The sequence below is a fragment of the Trachemys scripta genome, chromosome 17, assembly GCF_013100865.1.
Source record: "Trachemys scripta elegans isolate TJP31775 chromosome 17, CAS_Tse_1.0, whole genome shotgun sequence".
NCBI classification, from domain to species: domain Eukaryota; kingdom Metazoa; phylum Chordata; order Testudines; family Emydidae; genus Trachemys; species Trachemys scripta.
The window spans coordinates 17,230,289-17,245,184 of NC_048314.1; the positions used below are offsets into that span (position 1 = coordinate 17,230,289).

General features: G+C 47.8%; 1 protein-coding gene across 1 annotated transcript in view; it reads right to left on the reverse strand.

The window, feature by feature from the left end:
- SURF4 (surfeit 4) overlaps window positions 1-10,534 on the reverse strand; it is a 21,041-nt gene extending 10,507 nt beyond the window's left edge. Inside the window, exon 1 of the mRNA XM_034793602.1 lies at window positions 10,270-10,534. Coding sequence (XP_034649493.1) covers window positions 10,270-10,317 — 48 coding nt within the window. The 5' untranslated portion in view covers window positions 10,318-10,534. The remainder of the gene's footprint in view (window positions 1-10,269) is intronic.
- Between the last annotated feature and the right edge of the window lie 4,362 nt (window positions 10,535-14,896).

A 14,896-nucleotide genomic window follows, 5' to 3' on the forward strand; every position in this document is an offset into this window, starting at 1 on the left:
GGGGGCTCGGGGGACGGGCTGGGGACCTGCGGTGCCGGGGGTGGGCTGCGCCGCCGCCGCCTCCTCCCTACCCACCCCCTTACCTGCTTCAGGCTTCCCGCGACTCAAATGTTCGCGGGAAGCAGGGGAGGGGGCAGAGACTTTGGGGAGGGGGCGGGACGGGGGCGGGGCTGGGGGCGGGGTTGGGGCCCCTTTAAAGTGTCCTCCTTTCGGAGGCACTAAATATGGTAACCCTAGTTAATATCAGAAGAGCAAACTACACTAGTCCTGCGTCTCCTGCATCTAGAGTCTTAAGGGTCAAGATTCAAGTCAGTTAAACATACTTTGAACACAAACCTCAACCAAGTACAGATTGAATGTTATACTTTGGGATTTTTGAATATACAATTTTTTCAAACAGCTAGATGAGTGAATCTGGACAGATACTTTTCTTATGATCTTTGTCATTTAGTGAGATACAAACAGAACAATTGAATACGCATTAATACAAGGGCGATGTGACCTAAAATTAACCAATGTGAAGTTAAAAACAAAATAAAGAAAAAGAGCTCATTTGCATGGTCCAAAATAGCAGATCAAGAGAGCTTCAAACTGTATTTGAGTTACCTAAGGAACTCCTACACATACCCCAAGTGGAGAAAGTAAAACAAACAAACCTTCTTAAACTGATCGTTATTGTACATAACAAAGTTATTATACCTTTCATCCAAAAGTTCAAGCCTAAAATTTGGCATACTTTAGATGTTATCCTCTGCCGGTAAGTGTATTGTTTATATTTTTTTAAATTATAACTGCTGTAATTTTGTTCCCATTTTTTAAAATGGGCCCGAGCCCACATGTCTGTTCGGTTGCCCCAGACTCAGCCTCTGCAAGTTAATAAACCCTATTCCCACAATTAGGCAATCATGTGGACTTTGCTAACAAACAAACCAACCATGTGACTTTCATGGAAGAGGATAAGATTACAGGGAAAGAAGAATTACAGATCAAGCTTCTAAGGCACTTGTGATAATACAGAGATTGATTTAGAAGGGTCCTTTTCTGTAGCACAGACAGAAACTATTACAAACAACGGACACTCTTGGGGGAATTCTGCACCAAAAAGTTTAAAATTCTGCATCCAGCTGGGGCTCCCGTGGTCAGCCCTGCGCATGGCCACACTCTGGCTGCCATGTGCAGGTCTGACAGCGGGAGATCACAGGTTATTCAGGAAAAACTAAAATGCTGGGAACATTAATTCTGTGCAAATTCTGCTGGCATTCTGTGCCATTGTACAATGCAGGAGTGAGAGAGATAGGAAAAAAAGAACTAAATGCTCCAAGAGTACTGGATAGAAAGTATAAAACGCCTGCAGAAAAGAACTAGAGGGTTTCTACAGCAAGTCTTACTCCTCAGCTTGGAAATAATCTGAGGTGTTGCTCGTACAACATGCTAGACATTTGATGAATTTTAATCAGGAGGAAGCAGCACTTTCGAACATCAATCTAATGACCGAGAAACTTTCTAAGTGCCCAGCAACACCCTAATCAGCCATGTTGGACAGGAAAGCGTAATAGCTCAACACCTGGGCATCAGGAGGGTTGAAAGCACCTGTTTTAGCATCCGTGCACTGCACTGGAAATTCCCAAGCAAAAAAGAATACACAACCAGCAAGTCAGAAATAGGGTGCAACCTTGTGTTCTTCCTAGAAGAGAAGGAATGGGATCTACATTTGGCTTGTACCATCAAACAGGTAGAGAGCGTACAGAGGATGCAGCATGTGTAAGAGACCTGTTAAAAGCGGTGGCTGATTTGGAAGGGAAGGCCCAATGCATGAGACAAGAGAGGCAGGCCGTGATCCACCTTCCAAAGTTCAAGTTTTGATTAGAGATCCTTAACTGAGGTCTGGTCTACACTACAGACTTATATCGGCACAACTGTGTCGCTCAGGGGTGTGAAAAATGTTTGCATTCAAAGTGCCATATCCCCTCTTGGCCTAGAACGAGAGTAGTTCTGGGTTTATACTGCCACAGCTTGCTAAAAAGATTGGGTTTCTAGTGAGCAAATGGCACCTGTCCTGCTTCCAGCTCTGAGTTCTGTTAGAATATACCACACTGAGATGTTCAGACAAGCCCTCCAGGCGACAGACCAACTAGGTTCCAGACAGAAACCAAGACTCTCCATACCAAGTGTCTGAACAGATTGTGCCAATGTCAAGTGAATTCCTGGAGGGGGTCGGAAACAGACTTTCAAACAGCCGTCTCTTTCCTCGCCACCCAAGGCGTGTGCAAACCCAACCTGCCAGAGAAAGCCAAGTCAGCTGGCTCTTCCTAGGGTTCAGAGGAAGGGAAAGGGGTATGCACGCTGACTTAAAGACCTCAATCCAGCTCCCCCAAGTGGAAGCATGTGATTCTGGGTTACCGATCTGGCCTCTGTCAGAGCAGGGATGCCTCTCCCTGGGCATTCTGTACACTTCAGCCTTTACAAGGGAGAAAGGATTCTCCACCTTGACAGCAGCTTTTCCCTGTTCTTCAGCTATAGCAGAAGCTGGAGAGAACATAAGAACGGCCATCATGGGTCAAACCAAAGATCCATCTGGCCCAGTATCCTGTCTTCCAATAATCGACAATGCCGGGTGCTTCAGAGGGAATGAACAGAACAGGTAATCATCAAGTGATCCATCCCCCATTCCCAGCTTCTGGCAAACAGAGGCTAGGGACACCATCCTTGCCCATCCTGGCTAATAGCCATTGATGGACCTATCCTCCATGATTTTATCTAGTTATTTTTTGAACCCTGTTATAGTCTTGGCCTTCACAACATCCTCCGGCAAAGAGTTCCACAAGTTGACTGTGCGTTGTGTGAAGAGCTTTAGAGATGTTTAAGGGTATGTCTACATTACTGTGCCACCATAGCACTCTAGTATAGACTCTTCCTGCAATCGACAAAAGGGGGTTTCTCTCAATGCAGTTAATCCTCCTCTCCGAGAAGCGGCAGCTAGGTCAATGGAAGAATCCTTCCACCGACCGAGCTGCATCTATAGTGGGGGCTAGGTCAACCTAACTAAATCACACAGGGCGTGAAATTTTTCACAGTCCTGAGCAATGTAGCTAATTTTTAGGTGTAGACCAGGCCCAGGAAAAAGTGTCCACGCATATCTGAAAGTGACGGGCAAGGGGATGAATTATTTAAGGTGGTTCAGGGTGTGGTTGTATGAGTAGAGTTAGGAGCAATGACAGGCAGTTTAAAAAAAAAAAAAAAGCGGCTTCCTAAATCTTTCCTTTTCTTGGTGGGGGCTGCCTGGAAAGTATCTAAATGAACAGATACAACTGTAGGGATAAATAGAGAAGTTTCAACTGTTAAACCACAAATCAATCAAGCTAATAAGCCAATGAAGGAGGAAGTTGTACATTCTACAAGAGGGAGTTTTTAAATTCAGGCGTAAACTGAGAGGAAGAGCAGAGGTAAAATGATTCGATAAAGCAGGAGCAGGAAAATGGAAAGGCGGAGAAAAGCCAGCCCTGGCAACTTCTGCAGAGAACGCGAAGTAGGAGAGGGAATGTAGTGGGAGGTTGCATCTTGAAGATCAGCAGGAACAAGACTGTGGAAAGGTTGCAAAATAAGTACAAGTGCAAAGGGGCAGCTCTACTTCCCAGCATCAGCTTTGGAACCTACCATCTTTTGTTGTAATTAGTCACATGGACTTGTCTCATTGTCACCTTCCCTGAAAACCAAACATGATAAAAAGTTTAAATTGCTCCCTCCCCCTTCAGCACACACAGGAAAGAGAATTGTATGTTGCCTGGTAAACAAGAGTGCTTGCAATCCAATCAGCGGAAAACAAGTAAGATAGATTGAAGGCGGGAGCAATGCTAGGCAACCTTATCTTAATGCAAACCATCTTCTGACATCCATCATGCATACAGCTGTGTTTATGCAACTCACATGTAAGCATTGAAGCCACTGCTCACAGCAAACGTAGAGAAAATGAGTCAAATTCAGGAATAGAATGCACAACAGAAAGGGGTAAGACTAATTGAGGAGGTCTAGGAGGAGATTATACCATTAGTTAATTATGATAGTGCGGGACATGTATCAGAAGTGGTTAGTGATTTTAGGATTCAGAGTACCTATGTACTGAACTCTCTGTGATTTAACTAGGTACAGTGGAATTTATCTAGAATGGGCAATTTCTAGTGATGGGACTGAATCAATAGGACCAAACCAGAATGCCAGATCCAGACATCAAACTTTGTGAAAGTTCTGATCCACATGTTACAGCTTGGGCCCATCTCTAGTAGTCATGATTTATATACCTCATTTCAACGCCCTACAGCACCATGCAAACTATAGCTATAATTAGAATCACTTCAACCACTGTTGCAATGCAGCCACCTCTGGGGTGCAGCTGTTTAACAGTTCATAGTAACAGATTAAGATAGAAGTTAGTATTTTATCTAACTGAAACTACATGGGAATTAGAGGTACACAGAATGTAATTACCTGAGCTTCCCAGACACAATACACTTAAACTAAGGGTACATCTACACTACAGCGGGGAGTCGATTTAAGATACGCAAATTCAGCTACGTGAATAGCGTAGCTGAATTCGACGTATTGCAGCCGACTTACCCCGTTGTGAGGACGGCGGCAAAATCGACTTCTGCGGCTTTTTGTCGGCGGCGCTTACTACCACCTCCGCTGGTGGAGTTAGAGCACCGATTCGGGGATCGATTGTCACGTCCCGTCGGGACGCGATAAATCGATCCCCGAGAGGTCGATTTCTACCCGCCGATTCAGGCGGGTAGTATAGACCAGACCTTAGACTAAACTATTCAAGTGAGGGAAGGAGATGATGTTAAACTCATGGCACATATGCAGTTTAGGGTTTTCTATACACTGAATATTCAAATGACCTATTATTCTGTGAGCCTTGCATGGACCATACTGAAGACTGCATCTCACACAAGCACAGACAAAGCTGGAAAATCTAAACATTACTGAGAGGACAACTGGTTCTTCACTCCCAGCCAAGTCATTAACACATACTGCAGAAGGGCTTTGTGTTCCCATTTTCTCCTCTAATGAGGTTATGAGGGCAGTAAATCAAGTCCTGTGGAGGACACAGATTTAAATACTCTTCTTCACTTTGGAATAAATACACACACGGATCCAGCATTCCTTGGATCAAGTCCCTTCTCCAAATCTCTTTCCTCAAGGAGGCTCTGTAATCCAACTCTAATCTTTGACTCACCTGCTTTACTCCCTTAAGTGATTTGCAGTGTTGTTGTTGAAAGCTTGTCTCTTTCAGCAACAGAAGTTGGCCAGCTAAAAGATACTATCTCACCCACCTTGTCTCCTTCAGTGATCAAATCATCATCCTTCCCAACCACATCCCTTGTTATCTCCTCCTGTCATCTTTGGTCTAAGTTGTAAGATTTGAGAAAGAGACTGTCTCTATACAGACACACCTCTAAAGCACAATGCCCATTTATGGCACTTATGAAGCAATAATGAAAGCAGCAGCTAGGGAGACTGTAGATATACTATGGTTTTAAGACTAATGCACAGAACTGGGAGCCAGAAGATCTGGATTCTATTCCTGGTTCTGACATAGACTTCTTATAGAGACAAGGGTGAGATCTCTTATGATTGTCGGTTGGGACATACATACATAGACTCCTCATGTTACCTTGGGCAAACCTAGCTTTGTATTTCACCTAGGTGCTTAAGTGACCTCCCCCCTCCCATTATATTTTTTGATCAAGACCACGGCACATTGCGAGCAGTAGCTCTTTTTACATAAGCAGCTCTCATTTCGCCAAGTTTCACCTGGGGCTCTCATCTCCAGAATGCCAGAGGGGACACTATGAACAATAAGAATGCTCCAAAGTTCACCAGGAAAGAGGCTCCTCTGTTTATTCCCGAATTAGTGACTGTAGGATCAAAGTGGTAAAGGGAGCTGCCAAGTAAACAGCACAGAGACACTGGGACTGCAACATGCTGTTAACAGTCTTGTTTCTGATAAAGATACAGGACCCATCCCTGCAACCCTGATGTGGAGAGAAGCATGAGCCAGTGGCCCAAGTACAAGACTGGGAGCAAGGAATGCGATGATCTCATTTCAGGCCTGGCACCAAACTCTACACCAGGGGTCTCAAACACGCGGCCCGCGGGGTTATTTTCTGCGGCCCGCGATCCCCTCGCAGACCCCCCCCCCCCTTCCCCAGTGTTTGTCTAGAGCGGCTCTGGCTGGATGTGCACCGGGGGCAGGGAAGGCTCCCTGCCTGCCCTGCTCCACGCCGCTCCGGGAAGAGGCTGGAACGTGGGGAAAAGGGGGAGCGGAGGGGCTGTGTGTTGCTGTTGCTTCAGGCAGTGCCCCCAGCAGCGCCCATTGGCCGGGAACGGGGAATCGCGGCCAATGGGAGCTGCTGGGGCCGGTGCCTGAAGCAACAGCAACACACAGCCCTTCTGCACCCCCTTCCCCACGTTCCAGCCTCTTCCCGGAGCGGAGCAGGGCAGGGAGCCTGCCCTGCCCCCAGTATGCGCCGGGCCAGATCCTGCCCCCCGAACCCCTCCTGCAGCCAAACCCCCTGCCCTGAGCCCCCTGCCGCACCCCCTTCCCTGAACCCCCTGCCTCACCCCGCACCCCTCCTGCATCCCAACCCACTGCCCTGAGCCCCATGCCGCACCCCTCCTGCACCTCAACTCCCTGCCGTACCCTGCACCCCTCCTGCATCCCAACCCACTGCCCTGGGCCCCTGCTGCACCCCACCCTCCTCTTGCACCCCAACCCACTGCCCTGATCCTCCTGCCACACCCTGCACCCCAACCCCCTGCCACACCCTTACCCCCTGCTGTACCCCTCACCCCTCCTACACCCCACACCCCAACTCCCTGCCCTGAGCCCCTCCTGCAACCCCTGGGGGCAGGGAGGGGGCAGAGTTGGGGTGGGGATTTCGGGGAAGGGGTTGGAATGAGGGCAGGGAAGGGGTGGGAAGAAGCGGGGCGGGGGTGGGGCCTCATGGAAGGGGTGGAGTAGGGGCAGGGTCGAAGGCGGGGGGGGGGGGGGGGAAGGTGTCAGTAATGCAGCCCTCAGGCCCTGTACTAGTCCTCATGGTCATTTGAGTTTGAGACCCCTGCTCTACACTCTGGCCTGGGGTGAATCACTTCTTCTCTCGGTGTTTCAACCCCCATCTGTGAAGTGGGGATAATGACACCTCCCCTCCTCCCAGGAGGAGTCAGTATTTAGATAGGGGGACTATAGGCCAGGGGTTCTCAGGATAAATTATTTGGTGGCCTCAGAGTGCAGCCACCAAGTCTTGCTGGTGGCTGCTCTCGCACTTTTTCCCTAAAATAGTTTTCTGAAAAACAAATACATATGCCCATATACACAGCCAAGTCATTGCAATTTATTTATTGCTGGCTAGTAAGTCTGTTGTGAAAAGTGATATTAACAAGCATACAAGTATCACTTTTCACAGCAGACTTACTCAGCCCCAGCAAGCCTGGGGACAAATTAAGCCTTGGACTGCATCTTCTGTTTGTACTAGGCACTATAAATAATTATTCCCCATCCCATCAAATCAGGGAAGCTGATTCTCCCCTAAGCCACCCACACCTGCCAACCAGCAAAGCCCACCCAACTTAAAGCCCACAGTTAAGAAAATGCCAAACAAAACAGTGTCTTGTATTGCACACCCATGAAGTGGGCAAACATTGGTTGTAAGAGAAAGACCATTTCCAGAGCCAAGGTCAATCCCAACCCCAATCTATCTCCCCTTCAGAACACCTTGCCAGCTCTGTAACACACTTAAGTGTGCCATATTCTCCTCTAGTGGCTGGTCCACATATGGCTTAAAAGCATATTACTGCTTCTAGTTAGCAGACTTACTTCTTTAGGTCAAGGGGCAGAAACCTGTGCTTTGGGTGCTAAAGGTCACAGGTTTGAGCTTCCCTAATAACCAATAGAACTGCTCATTATACCTGCTCCCATGGGGAGAAAGCAATAGCATTTTAGCTCATCACAACTATTGTAACAAGGAATGGGGAGGAATAAGGCTGTCAATGAGGAGGCATCCCAATTCTAGGGTATTAATCTGATGTACCCGTCCAGCCATCCAAGAAATCTTTAATCTAATCCCAATTCAAATGTTCTGTTTCAAATGAGCTAAGAACTTCCCTCACACAAAATGCCCAATATGCAAAAATATACCCATTGTTTTGTAAACTCACTCCCACACGCGTATGGGTTTGTGTTTTAGCAGCATAGGTAGTGGTTAGAATAAGCCGGGGGCAATTATGTGGACCTAGAGTTAGCAAATGAATTACTTGCAAAACCTAAGTGTGGTTTTGCAATCTGATGGATGAGTGTCCACAAACATCAGGAATAGGCAGTAGCTAAGAATAGTCACTTTTAAATAAAATGGGGTCAAAGAGAAATAAGGTTGTTTCAATGAACGTTATTCCAGGAAGGGGCAGACAGGGCTTTATGCTGGACAAAAAGGCGGTCAGGGGGTCTTACAAAATATTTAAGATCCCAGAAATAGTCACATGGGAACAAACACACAGGTATTTAAAAAAACAAACAAAAAACCACCCAACTAGGACTCAAGAGTCATAAAATTTAGCAAAGGATATGAACACAATACAGCAACTGTTCATCTTGTCCTCCCACAAAACAAACTGGGCCTGATTCTGACACCCTTATTCAGGCTGAATACTACCACACACATTGAGTCCCACTGAAATCAACATAAAGACAGCAGAATCAGGCCCTAAATAAACCATCTGTCTAGAAAAGACAGCAAATGGCAGGTTTTTCCAGTGCTGGTCAGTTACAGGGATTCAAGGGTGGCATATCCGTTTTAGATCCTGTAATATGCATCATCCAACCTTCATCCTGCTTTACAAGTCTAGAGCCAGATCAAGTCAGATTTTTCAGATCTTAGCTCTAGGCAGCCAGATGTTACTACCTAATTTTAAAATATACTGGTCACCAAGCCAACAGAGATCTTGCTTTACGACACTGTCACAAAGAGAATGACTGAATACTTCATTCATATTATTCAGCTCACTCACAGCAAGATGAGAGATTCTAAGCTTTGATTTATCATAGACATCTGCATTACACAACAGCACAACATGGCCTGTCTAGGTTGGCATCAATATCTACAAGGACCATTTATACAGGAAAATTTAACAATCCGGGTTGACTTTTGTTCTGAACCTAAAGCATAGACAGAGACCTATGGTTCCTTTTCATCTGTTCCACTTAATGATTCTGGACATGGTCTAAGAGCTGTCTGGGATTAGGATTTCCATTATCATTTCACTGCACGTTTGTTTTCGCATATCCCCTATTCCCTGTTACTACATGCCACCTGGACACTTCTTGGAGAGAGATGGGAAGAATGGCTTGGCCTTCCTCACCCCTTTACGGGACTCTTTACGCTTATTAACAGATAGGAAGGAGCCAGGCTCCCAGGAGAGGAGGGTTATAGCACTGATCTGACAGTTTCATTCAAAGAAGGCACAAGATGCGGGCTCCAGGGTGGGGGCAAGATCCATTCCTTCATGGGTAACAAAAATGACAAAACCTCTTTAGTTGGTGGGGAGCAGGATTACCACCAACCGTCACACCCTGAGAATAAAGAAGGCTAATGCCTCATGTCCCTTCCAGGGTATACTGTACATCACTGACTGATCCCCCATTATTCTTGAGGTGGGGGGGTAAGGCTCATAGACTGTAAGGCCAGAAGGGACCATCATGATCATCTAGTCCAACCTCCTGCATGTTGCAGGCCACAGACCTTCAGCCACCCAATAGGCCCATAAACTCTGGCTGAGTTTATGAAGTCCTCAAATCAGAGAGAGGCAGACCCCAGAGATCGGAGTGATCCCCTTCTTTATCCAGGGGGCAGGGACAAACACCATAGTGTCCCCAGTGCACAAACCACAGACTGTTTCCCCAACCCCCAATATGGGGGCCTGTTGGAGGCACACACCACTGACTGATCCACCCCCCCCTTATTATCCTGGGAGGGGCAGGACCCCATGGCAGGCTCATTCAGGGATACACAAGATTAGCCAATTCCCATGTATTCTGGGTTGGGGAAAGTGGGGACAGACCCCACAGCCCCCAAGAGGTACATACCACAGACCGATTCCCCCTTTATTTCAGTGGGAGACCCCCCATAGCCCCTGGGAGGGATACAGCCTAATGCTCCTCTCCATGTGGAGGAGGCCTCCATCCTAGGGAAGGGATAAGAGGGAGGGATACACACCCACCTGGTCTGCAAAGTCCTCAGCCGTGCTCATTAGGTCATTCTGGCCCATGGTCTCAGCTGCAGGGGGGATTCCTCCAGGCTGGGTGTCTGCCTGCTGCCTGGGCTCTCACACCCCTACCTCCTCCTCTCCTGCTGCTGCTAGCTCCTGCTGCAAGCTTCTGCACAGGAAGTGCCTCTCCACTGCTGCTGAAGCCGCTGCTGTCTCCTGCGTCTGCCACGTAGGCCAACTCTTAAAGGAACAGCGTTAGCAGCAGGAGGATCCCCGACAAGGGAAGGAGGGAGGGAGTCGATTGCATGTAACTGACATGAGATACAAGTTTGCCCTATCTCTAGCCTGGGTCTGACTCTTAAAGGGACCTCAGCAGCCCTGTGACAGCAGCCCATGGAAGGGAAGAGGAGGCTGGAGCTGGATCCTTCATGCCCATCACTGCCCTGAAATCAGAGATGGGCAACGCTTCGGTGGATTTGGGGTTCAGTTTTGCGAAATCTTGTTTGCCAAACCAAAGCTGGGGCGGTTTGGGTCCAGGACCCATTTTATGGGAACCCAGGAAACTAGGGTGACCAGATGTCCCGATTTTATAGGGACAGTCCCGATTTTTGGGTCTTTTTCTTATATAGGCTCCTATTACCTCCTATCCCCTGTCCCGAGTTTTCACATTTGCTGTCTGGTCACCCTACAGGAAACACCCAAAGTTCAAAGCCCGAGGGGGTGGATCTGCAAAACTGATGGGGATTTTCAATGTCCAAAATCCTCCTCTGTCCAGTCTGTCTGCATTTTGTTTTATGGTTTATATCTATTCTATTCTTTACTGCTTCTTGTACAGCCAGCACCCCTGCCTATGGTCTCTGAGCACTTCCATGGCATATGAAACTCCTTTTATTCAACCCCCAGCACGGCCATAACCAGGGCGGCAACCAACCAGGGCGCAAAGCTGTGAGGGTGGAAAAATGGCAACAAAAATGGTAGGGGACGCAAATATACTTGCTTGCCCTGGGTGCTAAAATGTCTAATTACAATAATCAAGATGGAGTGAGAGGGGAGGTTTTGTTTGTTTTGGGAAAAGGTTTTAGTTTTGAGCCATCTCTTCTTGAAATAGAGGTAGTTACAAAGTAGGATGGCAGACTATGAAACACTGTGTTGCCAACTCTTGTGATTTTATTGTATGCCTCACAATATTTGGTGTTTTTCTTAGATCCCCAGCTTCTGGAGGCATGTGATTAGGTGAGACTCATAGCTTTTACTTCAAACAAATAAAAACAAGTTTCTAGTCCCTCATGATTAGATGAAATCTTGAAAACGTGACTTAAGATCACCCTAAAGGCTCAAAAACCACAAGGCAATGAGAAAGCTGCCCACATTTATTATTTTTATTTTTACAACTCGTTGTAAACCAAGCTCATGAATTTTTGAGGCCTGTCTCATGAATTTTGAACACTTGGGGTTGGCAATACTGATAAATCAGTGCCAGGGAACTGCAATCTGCAACTGGAAAACATTCCTACAGCAAAACCAGTCTGCTCTTGTCTCCTCCCCCATGTATTTTTCTACGTACAACCATGTGCTGATCCAAACCCCTTGTACATCTGTTCCCCTGCCCAGCTTTACCCAGGAAACCCAAAGGTGAGGAGGACATTGATTTTTAAAATGTATTTAAATATAGACAGACTTATAATAGTGTCTCTGGGTGCAATGTAGCAAAGCTAAACAGAGGAGTCCTGAAGTGAAATGACCAAGGAAGGGATGCAGGACTTATTGCAGAATTAGCTTTGAAGCAAGAGCTGGTCAGAACAGCTGCCAAATCTGCATCCACAGAAGGGCCCAGTACAGGAGGGCCACCACACACCACGGACCGGTTGCTGCATGGTTTGATGATCGCTGTGAATGCTCTGGTAGTATGGAGGACAGAACACAAGCTGCTTCTTGTTACCTGGGGGCCACATATGGAGATGTTTAGGCCTTCTGGGTGACCAGTACATCTGCCCCTTTATCTCAGCGCTGGCAAGCATGCTTCACAGATTTCCTCCTATTTAACAGGAAACCTCCATCCACTGTTTCCCTATCGACTCATTCCAAACATGATTTTTACCAGATCTGGACACATTCTCTTTTGCTCATACCTGCCTTCTTCTATCCCACAAATTCAACTGGGATATCAATTGGGAAAGTTGGAGGCTGAGTTGTGCATGGGAGAATGTTGCACAGAGATTGATTCTTGAAGCCTTGAGACCCAAACAATAGCTTGCTTCATCGGTAACAAGCCATCCTTCTGCAAAAATCCAGCACCTTTCAGGCACTGTGTTCCAATTGCCATGTAGCTCTTGTCCTTTCCCAAGGTGATTCTTTTCATCTCATTGTTTTGACATCTACCCTGAAGGTAATGTTGTTTAAAAGGGCATTCTCAAGATAATTTCCATCATTTAAACAATCTCTCCCCTCCCATATTATTTATAAATATTTTTGAGGCTTGCAAAACCTTTTTTCCCCTTTACCAAAATATTTTCCTCTATCCTGTAGGTGCATTAATAGTTTGTTGTTGTTTTTAAAGACCACATATTGAATACAACATACTAAACAAAGATTTGGAGAGGAAAAAATTCTCCAGAGCAAACAGGATGAGTTGAGTACACACAACAAACAAGCACAGAAACTCGTATAATGCTCTGAACATGTAATAAAGTAAGAGTTCTCTAAAGTAAATTGTCACAATCTGTTTTGGTTATGGAGTGACTGTGGCACGCACAAGTGCACACCTGAATAGAGTTCAAACTGTTGTGAAGAGAGCAGTGCGAATAAGCAGACAGAGCACCCTGCTCCTTGAAAAGTTATAGCTCTTTAATATTCTTGGCAAGAGCTTATTCTGTTCAAATGAAAATTCTCCCTTCAGCAGTATCACAGTCTGTTGCAATGTATGAAGGAGCCCAGTAAAAGGACCAAGGTCTTGATTCTGCAAAGGCTTATGCACACGCTTGACTGTACATATTGTGAGTAGTCCCACGGAAGTAACTTGGACTACTCGCGGCACGCAGACAATGAATCATGTGCAAAAGTCTGTGTAGCATCAGGGCCACAGTGGCATAAACATTCTTCTTCCTTGTCCCTGGATCTATTTTGCATTTGTTAACCCTTTTAATGATAGCTGGAATCATAGTAACAGCCTGGCAATTGATAAGGTATCCATTGCATCATGATGCATGTCTTAAAACAGGCAGATTTATATAATTTATACATTATGGAGAGGATTACATGGAATTTTTGGCTGCCCAAGGAATGCATGACTGAGCAATCCAGTAGCTATTCAGCGGGAGTAATATTACTATCCATTAAAAGCATAGGTGCTGGACCTACAGAGGCTGGGGGTGCTGCTGCACTTCCTGGCTTGAACTGGTTTCCATTGTATACAGGGTTTGCAGTTTGGTTCAATGGCTCTCAGCCCCTCTGATTAAGAGGAAAGCAAAGCACATGACTCCAGAAATCTTCAGCCACAAAGCACCCCAGGCAAGTGTGAATGAAGGGCTGGATCCTTCAAACACTTATGCGTGTGAATAACTTTACTGATATGAAGAGTGATGAGGAGCAATATAGGCAGGACTGGGGCCTACTTCTAGTCTGGCGCTTTGACATGAACATGGCATCAAGTTGCTGTTTAGCTGCAGCGGGGCTGCTCTGGAGTGATGACTGGGCAGCTACGGTTTTTTCCTCTTGAATTTTTTAAAATTAAAAATTATACATTTAAAACAAATCTTAAGTGTGTTGCTAATGCTATTGTAGCTGCTTCACCAATGCCAGGGGAACGGGAGAGGGGGCAGGGAGCAGGGGCAAGGGGGAGGAGGGGTGTGGAGCCGGGGGCAAAGGGGCAGTGAGAGGTGGGGAGTACAGAGGCAGGGGGCAAAGAGGGGGTGGAGGGGCTGGGCGGTGAGAGGCAGGGGGCAAAGGTAGTGAGAGGCTGGGGACACAGGTGGGGCAGGGGGTGAAGGGGTAGTGGTGGTGAGAGGCTAGGGGCACAAGGGCGGGTGGTGAGAGGCGGGGGGGCAGAGAGTGGAGGAGCAGGGGATGGGGGGGCCCAGGGGCAGGTGGTGAGGGGCGGGGGCAGAGAGTGGAGGGACAGGGGGCGTGGGGGGCCCAGGGGTGGGCGGTGAGAGGCAGGGGGGCAGAGAGTGGAGGGACAGGGGGTCTGGGGGGCCTAGGGGCAGTGGTGAGAAGCGGGGGGGGCAGAGAGTGGAGGGGCAGGAGGGATGTGGGGGGCACAGGGGCAGTGGTGAGAGGCGGGGGGGCAGAGAGTGGAGGGGCAGGGGATGTGGGGGGCACAGGGGCAGTGGTGAGAGGCGGGGGTCAGAGAATGGAGGGGCAGGAGGGATGTGGGGGGCCCAGGGGCAGTGGTGAGAGGCGGGGGGGCAGAGAGTGGAGGGGCAGGGGATGTGGGGGGCACAGGGGCAGTGGTGAGAGGCGGGGGGCAGAGAGTGGAGGGGATTGAGGGATGTGGGGGGCCCAAGGGCAGCTGGTGAGGGGGGGCACGGAGGCGTGGCATGGGGAGAAGGGGCCGAAAGTGTAGGGGGCCCAGGGCAGCGGCTGGAGGGGCCCAGGGAAAGGGGGAGCGCCCAGCAGGAGGCAGCGTGCGGGCTGACGGAGG